Consider the following 19053-nt stretch of genomic DNA (forward strand, 5'->3'; position numbering starts at 1 on the left):
CACTTTATAAAAAAAATCGGCATCATCTCACACTGCTGCATCATGATGAAACATTTTAGAAACAAAACCACGACAGTTAAACCACAACAAAACAAAACAGTTAATGTTACTACTTACGAGCATTATGTCTCCAAGTTGATCTCTCTCTAGAGTTTTGCTGGCTTCCTCTTATTTCTAAGGCAAAATAAAAATAACCTTATAGCTGCCACTTTGTTCCAAATATAAGTTTCCTAATAAAATAAATTTCTACAGGATTAGTTAAGTAAAATAAAATATCTTTCCGAATCCAGGGATCTTTTCTTGAAACTGAATATATAAAAAAAAAAAATTACTAGGGAAACACAAGGCATAACCCCAATCTCTGCCTCTCCTAGGTATCCTGCAATGGTCTATGACAGGATGGAAAGTGGGCTTGTGTAAAGCACTTCATCCTACTAGTTATGGTGACCTATATTTCCCCAATAAAATGCAGGTATATTACATGGCTCAGGATAGTAATAAGATGAATTAAGCAATTTGTACAATTTTTAAAAGCATTACTGAGCCCCCTCAAAAACAAACTACAATGGTTGGTTGGACACTTGTGAACCTGATGATTTCTGAGATGAACTACTTAGGACTCAACAAACATGATCCTCATGATGAAATCGGGCCTCTGCAAGGGAAATGAGTTGTGGTTTGTAAGAACTCAAAGATATTTTGGATCCACTGTAAAGCTTGCCAAAAACATGAAATGAAATTCTTTACTAAGAGGACTAAAGAAACTGCACTATATTTAAAAATCACCGTCAAATTTACTGGAATTTAGAATAAATATTTACAACTCTTTTACAATAAAGAGCGTTTAGATCTCACTTGTCAGGAAAATATTTTTTCATTATCAAAAGAAGAAAATTGTTGTAAACTTGTTTCTTCTGCTACCTGTTTCAAGCATTTAACATAACCTCTTCAGAAATTCCATAGCGTAAAAATAAGTAACATGCAAACTCTTAAGAACTTTACATTCTTTGAAAAAGAACATAAATGGGAAAGCACAGTATATATGTAATCAAAGAAGAGTCAGGGGCTTCCCTGGTGGCTCAGTGGTTGAGGGTCCGCCTGCCGATGCAGGGGACGTGGCTTCGTGCCCCAGTCCAGGAAGATCCCACATGTCGCGGAGCGGCTAGGCCTGTGAGCCATGGCTGCTGGGCCTGCGCATCCGGAGCCTGTGCTCCGCAATGGGAGAGGCCACAACAGTGAGAGGCCCGCGTACCGCAAAAAAAAAAAAAGAAGAGTCAGAGCTCAAGTCTGAATTTAGCCAATAAAGGCAGATGATCCGAAGAGTTATTTTCGTTTGGAAGTCCATTAACAGTCCATAAGTCTTGTTCTGTAAGAAGTGACAGTCTAGCTAGAAGTTTCAAGCCACCAACCAAAGCAACTTCGGCTCCTACATTAAAGAAACATATACATATTTAGTGAAACAACAGGTTACTGTAAATCATACCAATCTTTTTTTTTTCTTTTAAAACAACAATGATATATAGCTTGACACCCTTCTGCAAGTCTAATATGAAACAGTTTTTAGAATATGGTTAAATTTTTATTGTGACATAACCTAATTATAATTCTCTAACAAACAAGTTTCAGATGCTTGTTTTTTTCTATTTCAGATTTTTTTTCCATTTCAACTTCTGCAAATAATCTTTAGAAGAAAATATCAATGCAACACATAAGATGTTAAGAATAATTTGAGATTGACAACTACCTAAGAAATTCACCCATCAACGTTTCTGTAGCTGTATAAAATCAGACCAAGCCACATCTGAGTAGGACGTTTATGAGGTGACTGCAGAATAAGTTAGTATAGTTTGGTCCCAGAGACTCAGTACCCATGGAAAGAGGATGTGCTCTTAATGTCAACATTAGTGATGCTGGTCCATGGCACACTTCCGCCACCTAGTGAGTGTTCTTCAGTATGACAACTACCAGAACCTTATTACAAATTCAAAGCAAGCTTATTTTGCAGTTGATCTAGTAGAGAGGAGTAAACCACCTCCTGAATGTTACTAGTAAGGTTACCCTTGTGAAGGAGAAAACAAACAAACAGATGGGAAAAGAAAAGTAGCACTGAAGAAAGAAAAAGGAAAAGAAAAAAGGGGAAAATCAGGAAAAACAAAATAGCTGCCCACATTTAGGATTTTCAGTTTTCTGAATATATTTTTGACTTCCAGTTACTTTTTTTTTTTTTTTTTTTTTTTTTAAATTTTTATTTTTTTTTTTGGACACAATGTACAGCATGCGGGATCTTAGTTCCCTGACCAGGGATTGAACCCGTGCCCCCTGCAGTGAAAGCATGGAGTCTTAACCACTGGACCACTAGGGAATTCCCTTCCAGTTACTTTAAATGGCACTTTCTTCTCCATGTTAAGTCCTTTGATTAGTATTTAAAATCTTGGGCTTCCCTGGTGGCGCGGTGGTTGAGAGTCCGCCTGCCGCCGGTCCGGGAAGATCCCACATGCCGCAGAGTGGCTAGGCCCGTGAGCCATGGCCGCTAAGCCTGCGCGTCCGGAGCCTGTGCGCCGCAACGGGAGAGGCCACAACAGTGAGAGGCCCGTGTACCGCAAAAATAAATAAATAAATAAAACCTTGTTTTCATTGAATCATACAAAGAAGAATGTGTTATCACCTTTGCTTTTTGAAAACACATACATTATAGACTTCTCTTTCCAGGAAGAACCAATATTCCAGGCTCAACATGACAAAACTGTCAATTGTTGGCAGTAAAACAAGGCCCTACAATGAAGGCAGCATACTTCAGTAAAATTTAAGTACAAAACTGTATGATGTTGCTGTCACAAGAAAAACATAAATGTATGGAGAGTAAAACCAAAGGGCGATATGAAAATTCTGTACTCTACCTCAGAAGCTGACTGGGACTGGAGGATAGAGCTGAGGATATAATTCTTGGGTAATAATTTGCTTTGAGGGGTTCTACTGCCTCCAACTTTTGCAGGTGATAAACTGATTTACTCAAATATATCACCAATCTGCCAAATATATTACCAATTTAAAAATATTTTTAATTTCTAAATCTAAACATCTAGATGTTTAGCTAGCTTTCTCAGCTTTAGCTACTTTGTTCTCAAGCAGAATTTAAGATTACATGCATTCTTTACCTGGCTGCCCAGCAACACCTTCCTTTTCAGCAGAATAGAAAATATAATCCACAGTTATGGCACTTCGGGAATGACAGGTGGTTACTTCTGGAATTCCAGTGTCAGGAAAATAATGTGAATAAACAGATGACAAGCTGAAATGGTGCTGTAACTTTGAAGATAATCTAAATTGAAAAGAAAAATTATTTAGCATCCATCAAGTTCTTCATGATTTTTATAATTCCTCCTATTTAAACCACTTTTTCACTTAATTTCCAGACAAAACCAGACATTAGGACAAGCTTTATTTAAATAGACCATATCACAATTTTGCATTCCTTTATTCACGCAGTGATATCCAAAACCCATTAACAGAGCTGTGATACATGGGGTGGGGTGCAAGTGGGGAGCTCAATACTTAACCGACTACTGTGACTTTTTTTTTTTTTTTTTGCGGTATGCGGGCCTCTCACTGTTGTGGCCTCTCCCGTTACGGAGCACAGGCTCCGGACGCGCAGGCTCAGCGGCCTTGGCTCAAGGGCCCAGCCCCTCCGCGGCATGTGGGATCCCCCCGGACCAGGGCACGAACCCGCGTCCCCTGCATCGGCAGGCGGACTCTCAACCACTGTGCCACCAGGGAAGCCCTAATGTGACTTTTAAAATTAATTATAACATATTTGAGAGCCTTCACTTGTGAATGAACACATATTCTTAAACAATTTATAAGTTTTTTTTTGTTTTTAAGAAGGAAAATTAAAGTGGCCTTTAGGAATGCTATTTAGAACTAACAGACTTCTGATGTCAGAGGGGTTATATTTTACCATGACTGTTCTTGGTATGGTATATGAGATAATTTTGTACTGCATCTGGTTTTTTTTGGCTGCACTGCACGGCTTGCGGGACCTTAGACCAGGGATTGAACCTGGGCCCTCTGAGAGCGTGGAGTCCTAACCACCAGACCGCCAGGGAATTCCCCATACTGTATCTTAAAACAGCTTCTATAATGGTTTACATTTACCCCACACTACAAATACACATAATGTTATGGGTAAAAGGTTTAAAAATCATTTCCTACTAACACATCATGAATTTTAAGGATCTTTTATGTCACAAAAGAAAACAAAATTTAAAAAAACCTTTTTTTAATTCACCCAACAAACATTTACTAAGCATGTACTAAGTCCCAGGCACTATCTCATCTTATGCACTGAGAATACACAAATAAAGATGTTGCTCTGCTTTTAAAGAGCTCATATGTCAATAAGCAAAGGTAATTGTTTCAAGATGCTCTACTTCCAAGTTTTAGCAACTTTTTATGTCTAAGGACTTATATTTACAATATTTTTAAATGTAAAATAGGTCTCCTGCAAACTGTTATCTTACTACCAACATTTCAGTTTACAGATAAAAGCTATGCATATACACACACTGTATTTATATAGATACTTAAAAGTATCTTTTCTTATACCCCATTTTGTTATAAAAAGATTTAAGAATTACTCAAAACTAAGTATTTGTAAGAGTAACCTTTTTTTTTTTTTTTTTTTTTTGGCTTTACGCGGGCCCCTCACTGTTGTGGCCTCTCCCGTTGCGGAGCACAGGCTCCGGACGCACAGGCTCAGCGGCCATGGCTCACGGGCCCAGACGCTCCGCGGCATGTGGGATCTTCCCGGATTGGGGCACGAACCCGTGTCCCCTGCATCGGCAGGCGGACTCTCAACCACTGCGCCACCAGGGGAGCCCAAGAGTAACCTTTTTATTAATCTTACTCAGGGAAGTTTTTACTTTGAAAGTTTTAATCACAGATTTTTATATATTCTTTTTCAAAAATTCAAAAAAATTGCTTTCTTACTAATTCTTATATATGAGAAATTTTCCCAAAACAAGATATACAAAATAAAATAAGACTGAGGAGAAAGCAGATAAAGAGAATGAGAGGTGGTCCCAAAATTTAAATGTTAAACGAAAGTCAAAGCTATAAAAGAGCCACAATATGAAACAATCAAGACATTTCAAGAATCTCCCAAGAGACAAGATTTAAGTCTCCACCCTGTTGTATTAATATACATCTGTTTCTCAACCACAGCCCTAAAGATTCATGATTCTTTAATAAAAAGAAATCCAGGCATCTTCACCCAGCTACCTCTGATGACCTTTTCCTGTAGTTTAAGAGATACGGTATAAGTAATTGTCTTTTCTACAGACATATTCTTTTGGATCAATTCTCCTATAGATTTGTTTCAAGATCCAGTAAGTCAAAGGAGGCTAAAGGTCCTCTTGAAATCTGAAAGATATTTTTCTGTGATCTTGACCTTTGTTTAAATATGTAATAGCAATAAATTTCAAAGATAATAAATTTACTAGCCTGTTCAGGTCCGTGGACAAGCTGCTTCTATAAACAGCAGTGCTTAAGCACTTACTATTGTATGTCAAACACTGAGCTTTACATGCTTTGTCTCATCTAATCTTCACAACAACCCAAATTATAGATAAAGAAACTGAACCTTAGAGATGTTACATTTCTTGCTCAAAAATCACACAGCTAAAAAGTAGCAAGGTCAAGGTTGGAACTCAGGTCTACTTCACTTCAGAGCCAGCATTCTTCACCAGCATAAAATAACATCAACTTCATTTTTCATCCAAGTGATTTTTGAGAAATGATTTCTTTACTCAACTAAAGTCAGCAAATGTCTATTGTTGCTTTCCAAAACTCACTTTTCAGCTGTTACTAGGACCTCTGTTTTGTCCAGCTGTGTCTGTGTCAGATCACTGTCTGTAAGAACAAAGAGAAATATATTTATACTATCAATGTATTGTTTTGTTCTAGCTTGCCTTAGTATAGTCCTTTTACTCTAGGAACAATATTTAAGACATATCTAGTTTAGATAGATGCCTAGTTAAATGGTTCATTCTCGTATCTATGTTTTGATGATCTCCAGAATTAGCAAAAATAAAACACAAACATTTCCAAAGCAACATGCAAGTAATTCACGCAAAGATAATTTTGGAAGCTGAATTTTAAAAAGGTAAATTTAGAGCTCTTAAAAAAAAGGAATAAGCAAACAACTATATGCTTTTATATATGAATATTCATCACTGAGATGTTATCCCTTTAAAAATTTAGTTTTATGTCTTCAAATGGAACACTATTATCAAGAAGACTGCCAAAATGTATTGCAAACACTTACCTGTCTTTTCTACTTTTGGTACCTGCTGTACCTCATACACACAGTTCTGTGAGATACCTAGGTTTGGGGGCCAAATTGGAATAGATAAAATTCTTTGTCCCCGTGAAGACTGTTCCTGGCCAGATACCTAAACAAAATTTCAACAGGTATCTTAGGTGAATAGATTTTAAATAGTTTGTGTACTGAAAAGTTTATTTCTTAGATAAAAGGGAATCCAAGAATGGTAAATATTACCCTTTATTCATTACATTGATTATTTGTGCTTATAAAATCTTGTTCAAATACAGTTCAGAAAGCACTTATTATTTACATGTAAATGGCAATCTTTTCCTATGCATGTTTTTGTCTAATTTGGAAATCTAAACGATATATAGTTTTGGACTAATACTGTTCCTCCTTTTTTACTACCTGCAATATATTTCCTTTTACATAAAATACTAAGAGAGATCAACTCTTATAAAATTTCAAACTATCATTCAAAACTCAGTGGTGGAGAGTTTATTTTGGTTAAATATACCGAAGATGAAATTATCTAAAGTAAGCAAAAGAAAGTACACTTAAAATAAAAACGTGGGATAAATTACTCAGCTAAAGAATTAAAATATTTATCACTGTATAAAGGGAAACTTATATAATAAATAAATACTAAATTACTGTTTTGCCAACTATATTGCCCACATCCAGCATTCAAAATTCTATTCTGCCACCTTGTAAGTAATTCCTTATTTATGCAGTACTCATGTCTGTCAATGCTTTCATTTTTCTTCTCCTCCCCCATTCTGAATTTTTTACTGCCTGTCAATTCCTCCAAGCAGAATGTTGCCACAAATAGATGGAAATTCAATAGGTCAAATTCAATCAAGTAAAATAATTACTTATCAGTAGCTGTAGCTCATCATCACAGGTTGGTAAAGTGAGGGTACTGACTCATCAAGGTTTTCAAACAGCCCTGTGATGACTATCCTTACTTTACAACGAAGAGAGAGACTAAGTCCACCTCCTAATGATGAGGAAACAAGCACGTACCTTTCCTATGGCAAGTCCTTCATAATTCAATTTCCCTTCCTTTATAAAACTATACAGTGGAGAACCAGGAACAGAATTAAAGTCACCACACATAACAATGGGGCAGAAGCTGCCATCTTTCTGATGGGCAACACTGGAAATCTCTGCCAGAAGCATTGCCAATTGGGTCAGTTTAATATCACCTCGCCTTGGGTTATACAACAGATGTGTGTTAGCCACACAGATCGCAGGGGAGGCAGCACTTGGGATTTTGGGCTGCAAGAGTAACACTAATCCAACATTGTCTCTGTCCAATAGAGGAACATCACGGCGGTAGAATTCCACTGGGTTCACTGATAAGAGGGAAAATTTGGAATGTTTGAAGCAAATGGCACAGCCATCAGGTTTCCTTCCTGTCCGCATCTTGTATTCACAGTGATAACCTAGAGGAAAGAAAAAAATTTTAAATGAAGGTGGCTGGTTTTTTATATATATAAGCATTAGAAGAGCTGTGTTTTGCCACACACACACAAAATTATATATATGGCAAAACACAGTTCTCCTAATTTTTTGAACAATGTTTACCAAAGTGTATTCTGCAAAACATTAGTAATGTAGGATGTTAATAAGTGTTAGAATCAAAAAAGTCTGAGACTGGGTCAAATAAGATTTTTTTACTGGCAGACTTCAGGGTTACATACATGTACATTATCACATTCTCATTTCCATCATAACAAAAGTCAGAGTCATGACAAAGACAGTGAGGCCTTATAGTAATCTGCCCCCTCACCACCACCCCCAACCCCGTATCTCTCACCTTTTTGCCTCTAATTCTTCCCCGCTTGCTCCACTCCACACACAGCAGCTTCACTTGCCTTAAGGCACTCCAACCTCAGCGCCTTTCCTTTGCTATCTCCACTACCTGGAAAGCTCTAGCCATGGCTTGTTCCTTCACCTCCTTTGTCTTTACTCAAATGTTACCTTCTCTGATCATTTTGTTTCAAACTGAAACCTGACCCATTTGCTTTTCTCCAGAAAACTACCATTACCTAAGGCACTATTTACTTGTTTGTTCAGTTTATTCTTGGCCTTTATCCACTAGAATGTATGCTCCCCAAGGGCAGAGATTGTTGCCTGTTTTGCTTACTGCTATATCCCCACTGCCTAGAACAGTGCATGGTGTACAGTAGGCACTCAAAAAATATCAATATTTGCTGCATGAATGAATGTGAAGTAGGCAGCATTTCTCAAACAGACAACCTGTTTCTAGAGGTATTCACTCACCAAACAGATTTTCAGCTTCTACCCATTACACACGGTGGACACTGGTATTATATGATGATGAACTAGACACGATGGTCCCTGATCTCACGGAACTCAGAATCTTAGGGCTCTGGGAGTAGGCAAAGCAACTCCTGGAAAGGAAGCTATTAAGAGATTCTTGCATACCTTTCCATCCGAATTAAAATTATGTATTAACACAAAAGGTCCCATTTGATATACCTCAATGTTTTCCTGACCTTCTGAAATGCATATTAAGTTTTTTCAAAATTAAGATTTTTGGTCCAAATACACCACACATCTTTGTTATTAGCAAGTTATACTTTAACAACCCATTAAGTAAATCTGGCTAAAGTAAAAGTTACACTGTACCCAATGATTCCAAACTTGGCCTGATCTCTGTTCCATAATGATCTTCTTGCACTTCTTGCAAACAAAGTACCTTAAAAGAAAAAAAATGGCTTGAATTAAAACAAAAAAATGCAAATATGAATTTTCTGGTGCTTTTGTCTTTAAAAATAGGTTTCTAAAATTCTAAAAACCTGATGAAAGCTGAAATAAAAAATTTTTCTTGTAATGTATAGATCTATCAAATTAATGTCTCCAAATTTGATCAGTCCCCAAAACCCTGACCTCTAATCACATGACGCCCTCTTATTATCCAAAACTGGTATTTACCAAAGGAAATACTTATAATTTATATGTTGGAATATTTTTCCTGAATTTACATGTTTATTAGTACTAAATCCTTCTAGTCCTTTTTTTAAAAAATTTATTTTATTTCTTTTTGGCTGCACTGGGTCTTCATTGCTGCACGCAAGCTTTTCTCTAGTTGCGGCGAGCAGGGGCTACTCTTCGTTGTGGTGCACGAATTTATTGCTGTGGCTTCTTTTGTTGTGGAGCATGGGCTCTAGGTGCGCAGGCTTCAGTAGTTGTGGCACATGGGCTCAGTAGTTGTGGCATGTGGGCCCAGCAGTTGTGGCCACGGGCTTAGTTGCTCCACGGCATGTGGGATCTTCCCAGGCCAGGGCTTGAACCCGTGTCTCCTGCATTGGCAGGCGGATTCTTAATCCATTGGCAGGCGGATTCGCCACCAGGGAAGCCCCTAGTCCTTTCTTAAGAGATAATTTTTCGAATGCTATCATCTAAATAAATTTTTGCACGAATTATTTAAATTTTGAATCAAAAGAAATATTTACTGAATACTTAATATGGTGCCAGTCCCTGTCTCAAAACTGATTGACACTTAAAACTTTTTGGATCTTATTTGAAACATTATATAATTATTTATATCAACAACCATTAGCAAGTTATTCCTCCAAAGTTATGATACCTTGTTAAAAACTGTTCCATCACTATATTTATATATTATTTATTTTTGGGCCACGCTGTGGCTTGTGGGATCTTAGTTCCCCGACCAGGCCCTTGGCAGTGAAAGTGCAGAGTCCTAACAACTGGACCGCCAGGGAATTCCCTCATCACTATATTTAATGTCTTCCCTTCTTACCCTACAAACAAAAGGGATAAAACCATTTAGTTCAGAAATGAATCCAACTCTTCCTTATGTGAAGAATTTTGATGATATTTTGTACTTACGTCTGCATCAAAGTGTTTAATTTCTTTCAGAATATTGGGAAACCTAAAACTCCAGTGTAATACTGGCTGCTGGCAGTGTTTATAAAGGTGTGAATTGTCTTCCAATAAATCTTGAGAAAGTATATTATAGGACATCACTGAAAAGTCAAACTTGTTCTCACTGTCTCCACATATGGGGTCATCATTTTTGTCTCCTAGGATCTTCGTTTCTTCTTTATTATGGTTACATATATATTCCCAATGCCGTTTTATTGTGCCTGTTAAAATATATTAGATAAAATACAAAGAATTAATAAAAAACGGATCATATTTTTCCTGTATATAAGTATTTTCTTGCCTTTTAAACATTCCTATAGGCAATGAACAGAATGTTTTTCCCTAGGAAATGGCAATGTAGTACTCAATAACTAGAAGTTGTCATCAAATTGACTACAAAGGCAGTAAAATGATACACTGACTGACCAAGAGGTACAAAACAGTTTAAAAGGGTCTAGCAAGTCTTTTGGAGGCTGAGAGTGTGTGTTAATAAAACTGACTGTATTGGGGTCACGGTTTCTCACTTCCCCATGGTTACGAAGTGGCTCTGCCGCAGACATGCTCAGCAACTTCATAACCATGATAATATATTTGTATGTCACAGCTGGCCTTTCAGTAAGGTGATTTCACATTGTATTTTATCACCTATTAGTATGATAAGATCATCAAATGCTTAACTAAGTTCCAGAAACAATTCATCTGAGAAATCTGGTTTAGACATGAATGAAGGGTATATAATGACAATAAATGGAAGCAGTATTTACTGGAAGAATGCAAACAAAATAAGCAAAAGAAATATTTTTAATGCACACCAAAGCAAAAGTTAAATGTAACACAGCTACAGAATGCTAGTAAATCATGATGCCTGACTGACAAACCTAGCATGCAGCAACCAGGAATGTGTGATAGTTTATATTCTGCAAAGACACCATGTACCCTGATAAAGTGATGAGAAGAGGATCAAATAGCATGAGATTTTGCAATTATAGGCAGTCTTTGACTTAGAAATGACTACTAAAAGTAAATATATATATATATGTGTATCACTATAGATACAGACACACACCACTAAGTATATATGTTTATATATATGTATATATACACAGACACACACCCCCCCTTTGATCTTGTGTTCCTCACCCCACCATTAAAGAGGATACTCTTACTGCCATGGAAGCCATGAAAAAAAATGTGGAACATTTTAGAGAATCTATAAGCTCAAAAGAAGGGAAAAACAAGAAATGGGATGAACTTGGGAAACAAAAAGATTTGAAGATGGACTTTTGAGCATGATTAGATGATATGAAAAAAATCTGAGCCCTAGAATATCTCCCTTTTCCTGAAAGAAGGTTTTCACTTCACTGGATGACAATCCCTAAGATTTCACCAATTAAAAATTAAATTGAAGAAAAATATTTTATATATGGGGGAAAAAAGACTAAAGGGAGACATACCACTGTTTTTAAGAGTAATTGTCTCTGAGAGGAAGGATTGTGGTAGATTTTTCCAAATCTTCTACAATGATGGTATATTTACAGTCAGAATATCAACACACTCTAGTGGGGAGGGGGAACTGGTTGAGGGCAGTCAAAAGGTACAAGCCTCCAGTTATAAGATGAATAAATACTAGGGATGTGATGTACAACATGATCAATGTAATGAGCACTGTGGTGTGTTCTATAGGAAAACTGTTAAGAGAGTAAATCCTAAGCGTCCTCATCACAGGGAAGAGTATTTCTTTACTTTTGTGTCTCTGTGGAATGACGGATGTTCACAAAACTTATTGTGATAATCATTTCATGATGTATGTAAGTCAAATCATTATGCTGTACAACCTAAGCTTATACAGGGCTGGTATGTCAATTATATCTCAATAAAACTGGAAGAAAAAAAGTGTCAGTACACTCTATAAAAATGCCAGTGAAGTAAAAATTTTAAAATATACTCTGGTAAATTGACTTTAATCAGGTTTCTTCCCTCAAAATCTAAATGCCGATATCTGCTGCACTAAGGGAATAGGAATTTTGACCAGAGGACAGAAGAGGAAGGTAATTTTTATGAATAGTGAGGTCTGGGTGGAACAGGGGAGTTGGAATTATGATACCATGAAGGTACTAGGAGCCTGAGGAGAAAGGTTAAGAAAAAATGGTGGAAGGAAAGAAAACCAAACTAAACAAAAGTGTTCAACTATTACATAATTTAGCCTAGAGCTTGTCCTATGCCCAGGAAAGAGAAGGAAACTATCCCCTTCCTTATCCTTCACTGAAAATGGAGAATCCTACTCCTAAAGGCCACAACTAAAGCAAATTATACTGACTCCACACAACTACCCTGAGATTTATAACATAGCTTCTATGAGGAAAACAGAACTGATTCTTAAGAACTGATTATCTAGAACACAATTCATTCATAAACTGGGGACTGTCTATGGTTTTAGCCACAAATCATTAAGTCTTTATATGTATACGAGATGGAAAGGGCTCTAGTCATACAAACAAAATGTAAGCTACCATCACAAACTTACAGCACTACCCTGATGGCACCATTGCATTAAAATATGAAAGATGAAAGTCTAAAAAAATCATTCATACTTTCTTGTAGAATATGTACATATAAAGGCATATAAAAGCATTAAAATTTGTATAGTCCTGGCAATTAAGAGTTTGTAACCAAGTCTTTTTGCAATTCCATTTTTTAAATAACTGAGACCATCAGATTATCAAATTAATACAGTGGCTTTCAGACTTTTACAGCTTGTATAACCCTTTGGCATTACTTTTCATGTTATGACCATCAGTCCCTGGTATGTTGGGACTGGAGCTGGGATGATGGGGTAAACACATCTTATTCTGACCACATTTGCTTTTAATAAACATACAGAAATGTGTTTGAATGCTAGGGTTCCCTGGAAGACAATTTGAAAACTACTGAGAGAGTGGATAGTCTTTGGCCTTCACATACTTCACAACATAAATTCACACTACAAAAGCTTATATACCTTCCATGTCAGGAGCAACAAGGTGATCACAGCAGAGAAGACAGATGAATCAAAGAAAGTAAGCAATAGGCCTGATCAGGTTTTTAGGGTGCCTAATTAAAAGGTCATAATTGTCACACAAATCCTTCAAATACCACTTTAAAGTGATAGGCAAGTTAGCAATGCTGTTCTCTTGATTGAAAAGTAGTATTAGTGAAATATCAGAAGTCACAAATATGGCTTAACGAAGAGCATTTTCCTTATTCACAATACCTAGGAAGAACGGACATATAAAGAGTCAGGTTGCAATCAAAGTTTATCAGTCTGTAAATGTAATTCCCCGTCCATTAAAGGGAAAACAACAACACCAGGATTTTCTGAGTACCTACTATGAAGCCAACAGTGTGTTAGGCACTTTGACATATCTCACTTCATGCCTCCACAGGCTTTCAAAGTAGGCATTATTTTACACTAGGAAACCAAGGAGCAGAGAGGTTCAGTGACCTGTCCAAACCCACACAATTAGTGGTGGAGCAGAATGAGAGCAGGGAGCGGTTCCTAAGCCCATGCTTGTGTCACTACACCACCGCTCCATCTGAGAGCACACCTGATTTATAACAAAAGGCTAAACAGAAGAGGAGTGTGTCGTCCTCATGAACAATGAATACGTGAATGAGAAGCTATCTCATGTCATCATACAGCCCTAGATTTATAAAGTATGCGTTGTCCTTAGGAACCTAATTTTAATGTCTCTAAATACACCTTTTAATCATTCAAACAAAGCTTTGTTTATAAACACATGTGGTGGTTAAGTGCTATACAAATAGATTTTCACTTTTGAGTGCTTAGAATTTCTACTTAAATGTGTAGTAGAAGTTCTACTTGAAAGAGCTCTAACTAATCTAGCTCTGACTTCCAAGTGAGACACGGTGAATGCCATCCTTTGACAAACTTAGGTCAGCTTCCTACACATTAACACTCACACAGCCTATTTTCATATCTTCAGAGGGATGATCTTCACTGAAAACCACAGCTCAGTAAGAAAGACAATTCCAAATTTACTTAGACAACTCATGTATACTTTGGAGGCAGGGCTGGGCTGGCAGCACAGAGAGCCTGGTGAATTGTTTAGAGTAAAAAGAATATGAGAAAAATAGAAATAATCAAGATACCTAGAAAAAAGTGTCTCAAAGTTGAATAAGATGTGGTTAAAAGATAAAACTTCCCACAGACTCTCGAGATTATGTCTACAGACCCCAGTATGAGAAATATAAATCTAATAAGCTAAAATCTGATTCTTTAAGAAAATAGCTTTCATTTATGATTGTTTCTATTTAAGGAAATTCTTTTGTCTTATACAATGAAGCTAACATTAAAAATGAAAACATGATTTTTTTAAATAGCTCTGTGGACTCCCAAGCATACATCCACCAATTTCTAAGAAGTCTAAGGACCTTTGTTTCAAAAACACTGAATCTGAAAATTTTTCTTAAATTAAACTTAATGTATTAATCTAGTCCTCCATTGTTTTCCAACTTTAGTCTACATGTAGAGTCACTTCTATTTTTACTGCCAGAAATACACAATTAATTGAAGATTTCTTTTTAAAAGTCTTAATTTTAAAAAAGAATTTCCTTTTTTATAACAGAAAACTACTGGCTAAAAATAAACACCAACACCTCTAAAACCTGCAGGTTTTCTTAAGGATTAAATATGAAAGTTTCAATTACTCTATGGCTTATGTCTATTTCTCCACCAAGATAAATGTCACCTTTACCTTGGTGTTTTCTTCGTTTTGATGAAGGCTCATCTCCCTCAGAGTTCATGATGTAACTAGAGAGATGAATCAAAGATGTCTGGCTCAGGTTGTCAGGTGTCCAGTTCCAGTACTGAAACTGAGTTCTAGACTCAAACAAACAAGGTGGTCTCCAATTTAGTGAAAAATGCCTACTACTGAAGTATGGGTAAGGAGCACGAGAGTAATGTCCAGGCCACCTCATACAACTAGAAATATGTCTGTTCCAGCAACACCTTTGCAGATTCTCCCACGGTGCAGTCCAGTCTCTGCCCAGACTCTTCTGGTGATGGGGTAACATGGGGTATCTAAAAGAAATAAATACACTCCTTGAGGCACCACTTCTTGTTCAGCTGTAGCACACAAAATCTAAATGTTTCCTCAAGGGAAGGTAATGTCTAATATTTAAAATCTGACTTCTAAATCTGTGAAGGATGGGGGAAAAAGCAGCCATTACTTAACTACTAGTGGCAATATCTCAATACTCTCCCTAAACAACTATGAATGGTATTCTAAACGCTTAACATAGAATCCACCAACCTCCCGAAACACCAGATGCACTTCTGAAAGTCCGCACAATTCAGCTGTGTTGAATCAATCACCAAACGGTATTCAGAGTAGCTTTCTAGCATTTAATAAAACTCAATGGACAAATAAAATCCACAGCAAACATAATACTTAAATCAAATATAGAACACATAAGGTGACTACAATTAAAGTGAATCTCTCCAACCTGGGTTTGGAGTAAAAACATGCTTCTGAACATGTTTTTTATACCAAGGTTACATTTTCCAAACATCTTTATAGCTAACAAAAGCCTATCACTACCTCATAAAAGTACCTCTCTTGCTAATCAGTAGGTAGATAATTTATTGTTCCATGCTACTCCCTTTTTTTTTCTTTTATTTTAAAGCACGCTTCTCCTTGAGGGAAATGAAAGAGAATTACTTACTAGAAATTCACCAACACTCCAAACCCAACAGCATCAATTATCTGATACCAATTATATGATAGGTTATAGCATGAAAAATGTCTCCAAAGTAGTGTTATTATTATTTTGAATAGATATATCGCTCTCAGGCTCTCCTAAGAAACAACGCAACTCAAGCACCACCTTCTTTCTACTACACTATTCTGGCAAAATGCTAGGATTCTGAGAAAAACTTCTATCCTTTCCTCCAGAATTCATTAAAGGTACATTTCCAAGATAGTGTCAATAATGTCCACTTTTATCACCAAAAGAATTTTGCTTAAATTGTATTTAACTGTTATTTGACTTTTATATGTTACATTTGTTTCATTTTAACAGCATTTAAATTTTTAACTGTTACATATATTGAGCAGTTTACACATTTTCAAACTGTTCTCTAAACTCAATGTAATTGTAAATTTTTAAAGACATGACAAGGGTAGTGTATCCTGCTTTGTGACAACTCTGAAAGCCATAGAGATTTGGGGCTTGCCCATACATTTTCTATTTTAATAAGCTACCGTATTGAAATACAATACTTGTACTACAAAACATTCTCTATATCTGTAGCTACTTATACAGACTTTTTTTTTTTCTCTCTCTTAAAATGATGAGCTCCTTCACGGCCAGTGCCTTCTTATTCATTTTAATCTGGGTCTCTTCCCAAGTGCCTAGCACAGTGCCTGACACACAGCTGGTACTCAGGAAACATTGCTGAACTGAATTGTCAAGTCCCAAGACTACAGGAGTTAAAACCAGATCCCCATAACTTATGTAAAAACTAATAGAGTGCTGTGCTTCCCACGTGTGGTACACCAGTCGGTTTCGCGTGGTACACATTTAAACTTAAAATTTTTTTATATCTAAGCATCCATTTCAAAATGTATTAGGAAAAAAAGTCAGTATACCAAACCCAAGATCTCACGGATACTGCTTAGGGAGACGCTAACGTGTGCAGCACCTATTGAAGTGCTTTTTAAAAAAGTGAGTCAATTTCAAGAAAAATATCCAGTAAGTAATATAGATGTGGAAAGAGAATTTGGTAATAATCGTAAAGGTTGGGATTCCAGTGACTAAAGTTCGAGAGGCACCAACACAACAACAAACCAGCCCCTCCCTGCAGACAGGCAGCTCCCGGAGGGGGCTGCAGGGTTGGGGAAGGAGGCCGGGGACCCGGAGGCTCAGGCTGGCTCGGAGGTTGGGTTGGGGGAAAAGGGTCGGGACTCTGAGGCCAACCTGGTCCGGAAAGCACGAACCCGGCCCATGGCCGACGCGCTCCGCGCCCGGGCCCCGGACCGCGTGGGCCGAGCGCCCCTCCGGCTGCGCGCCGGGTTTACCTATCCCTCAGGGTCTCTGATGGTCCGTCCTGACAGTACCGCGGCCCGGGCCCTCTTCCTCTTCCAACCCCCACTCCCCACCCCGCCCCGCCCCGGTTAACCCTGGCCGCCCGCCCCCAGGCCGCCCGCCCCTCCCTCCTCCCTCCCGCCACCCAGCCCTACTGACCTGCCTCTCCCCACCACACAGCGGCCGTAGCCCCTCCTCACACAGCGCCACGCTTCCATTCTCCCCCTCTGCGAGCGTCCAATTCCCAGGCCCCGGGCTCAACCTCAACCTCTACAGCCGATTTGGCGGCGTAGAGCACCAAAGGCTCCCCATCACTAGACGTCGGGCCTCTCCGCCGGGCTGCAAAGCATGCTGGGAGGTTCAGTCATGCCCGCCGCCAAGTCCCCATCTTGCGCCGCGTAAGTCACTGAGTTGCCTCTACGCCAAATTCTGTTCAAGAAGCATGCGCAGTGCATGTGAAGCAGGGGCAGCCATTTCTGAACAGGGCAAAACACCCGACTTACGTCTTAAAGAAACAGAGGAAATAAACTAAGAGCCGAACAGCTTTATTAAGGCTTGTGGGAGGGTTCACTGCAGTTACTGTTAAAAAGAAAAAAAAAAAATTTACTGTATTTATATAATGTCCTTGGGAATTTCCAAAGGTGGATGCCCAAAGTGGGGAAATGCCCTTCTCTGAGTTCTGATAGAATTGTGGTACTACGGTTTTTTTTCAATTAATTTTGTGGGAACACAGCCGCAGAGCTCACTTTTGAACGTACGTGTGCGTCGTCTGTGCCCGTCGCTATCAAATTTAGTATAGGACTCTAGATTCTTGGAAAACATTACTTAGGTGGAGAGCCCCTTCAAGAGACACAGAGAGAGAGAGAGAGAGAGAGAGAGAGAGAGAGAGAGAGAGAGAGAGAGAGAGAGAGAACTGCGGAAGAATAAAGTGGAGGGGGAAAGGAATAGTGGAAAGCCTGATGACCATTTTTATAGGCTGTTTGGGAGAGTAGTGGAGCGATTTCTTGGGAAGGCTCCCCCCCCCACCCAACTTGTGTGAATAAGAAAATCAGATGCATTTGAAAAACACTTTTTCCCTCCGTATACATATAGTTGATTTCCGTTATTTGTGGTAGTTATGTTCTATAAAGTTGATACCAGCCAGGGTTCTTGGCCTTCCCCCAATCAGTAGAAATCGATAAGAGGCCAGATAAGGAATTCAGGCAAGGCTTTATTGGGGCCCCTGCTGCAGTAGGGGGAGCGAAAACAAGTAACAGTTTCCCTTGTTTGCTCCCCAAGGTCGGTGGTGACCTGGTTCCTTTTGTGGGGTGAGGGTAGGAGTCTGTGCAGTGGTCGGGCTGGAGGGGCTTAGGTTGTTTGCCCACCCCTTTGGTGGTGTTGAGTGCAGCATAAATGTGCAGTACACCTTTTTTGCTCCCCGCTCTTCAGAAGTGGTAGTTGGGTTTTTTTGGTCTTTTTGTATCATGTCCATAATTTGCCCCAACTTCTCAAGCATGCACGCAGTTATTAGTCCTTTAGAGTTTCTTTGTATTTTGTTGCTCAAGGAGATGTTTGTCCAGGTGCAAGCACAGCAGCAAAGTGTCCCAGGTCCCAGCCTGTCTCAAAGTTACTGCCAACACTGAATTAATAACTACTGAACCATTGCTCTTAAGGTAAATACAATTAGGTTCCCCCAGGCCACTGGTCACATTTTAGTCACTAAATCAATACATAACCTTGTTTTATAT

General features: G+C 38.3%; 1 protein-coding gene across 2 annotated transcripts; it reads right to left on the reverse strand.

Annotated features, from left to right (window-relative positions):
• Nucleotides 1–1274: 1274 nt before the first annotated feature.
• On the reverse strand, nucleotides 1275–17544 carry ANGEL2 (angel homolog 2; the record flags this gene model as incomplete). 2 transcript variants are annotated; one of them, XM_079725281.1, is made up of 9 exons in its annotated part: nucleotides 1275–1426; nucleotides 3156–3319; nucleotides 5850–5907; nucleotides 6323–6449; nucleotides 7349–7770; nucleotides 8981–9050; nucleotides 10205–10461; nucleotides 14995–15320; nucleotides 17486–17544. In XM_079725281.1, 9 exons carry the CDS (start codon nucleotides 17542–17544, stop codon nucleotides 1275–1277), a joined length of 1635 nt encoding a protein of 544 aa, XP_079581407.1. The 2 variants fall into 2 exon arrangements, with proteins under 2 accessions (XP_079581407.1, XP_079581406.1); XM_079725280.1 differs by having other exon boundaries at nucleotides 14989–15320.
• Nucleotides 17545–19053: the final 1509 nt, after the last annotated feature.

This window comes from Hyperoodon ampullatus (genome assembly GCF_949752795.1).
Source record: "Hyperoodon ampullatus genome assembly, chromosome: 2".
NCBI lineage: Eukaryota > Metazoa > Chordata > Mammalia > Artiodactyla > Ziphiidae > Hyperoodon > Hyperoodon ampullatus.